The sequence below is a fragment of the Calidris pugnax genome, unplaced genomic scaffold (genome assembly GCF_001431845.1).
Source record: "Calidris pugnax isolate Ruff unplaced genomic scaffold, ASM143184v1 scaffold51, whole genome shotgun sequence".
NCBI lineage: Eukaryota > Metazoa > Chordata > Aves > Charadriiformes > Scolopacidae > Calidris > Calidris pugnax.
In genome coordinates this window covers 675,465-676,065 of record NW_015090797.1, presented here as the reverse complement: position 1 = coordinate 676,065, position 601 = coordinate 675,465, and the positions used below count along the sequence as shown (strand labels likewise).

General features: G+C 65.6%; 1 protein-coding gene across 6 annotated transcripts in view; it reads left to right on the top strand.

The window, feature by feature from the left end:
• ZNF521 (zinc finger protein 521) overlaps positions 1 to 601 on the top strand; it is a 233,774-nt gene that overhangs the window by 947 nt on the left and 232,226 nt on the right. For 3 of the 6 annotated variants that reach the window (XM_014936979.1, XM_014936981.1, XM_014936980.1), the window contains exon 2: positions 191 to 245. In XM_014936979.1, coding sequence (XP_014792465.1) covers positions 191 to 245 — 55 coding nt within the window. The remainder of the gene's footprint in view (positions 1 to 190; positions 246 to 601) is intronic. The other 3 variants (XM_014936986.1, XM_014936983.1, XM_014936982.1) reach the window with 1 other exon arrangement.

Genomic DNA, 601 nt, shown 5'->3' with positions numbered 1-601 from the left:
GGGGGGGCTTGGAAAGTTTTGGTTGCAGCTGCCTGGCCAAGGCGCTGAGCCCCCCAGCCAGCCGCCGGCGGAGCCAGGGAAAGGGAGGGCAGGAGCGAGGGAGCCGCCGGAGGAGCGCAAGTCTTGCAGGGTCTCCTCGGCTATAAGGAAGTGTAGTTTCTTATAGGGGCTGAAATTGAAACAACTTCAGCTGTTTGCTTTTAGGATGTCTCGCCGCAAGCAAGCTAAACCAAGATCACTCAAAGGTAAGTACTAACCCCCTCCCTTTCCTTTCCTTCCCCCCTCCCCCGGCCCTCTCTCCCGTGAACGCCGCCGCGGTGGGCAGCCCCAGCCCGGCTCCGCGGATCTTCCGCCGCCCCCTTCTCTGCTGCCGGCGGTACCCCCTTAGCACCAGTCACCGCCCCGGCCGCTAACTCCCCCAAAATAAGGATGAGATGGGGATGGGTGTGCGTCGGGGAAAGGGACCCTCTACCCAAAACGGTCGGTGCGACCCAAACTCGCCGGCGCTGGAAAAGTTGCCGGTGGGGAGCGAGGGTGACAGCCCCGCTGCGGCAGCCCCGGCCGGGCCGGCCCGGCCCGCCTCCCCCCCTCCCTCCCTCCC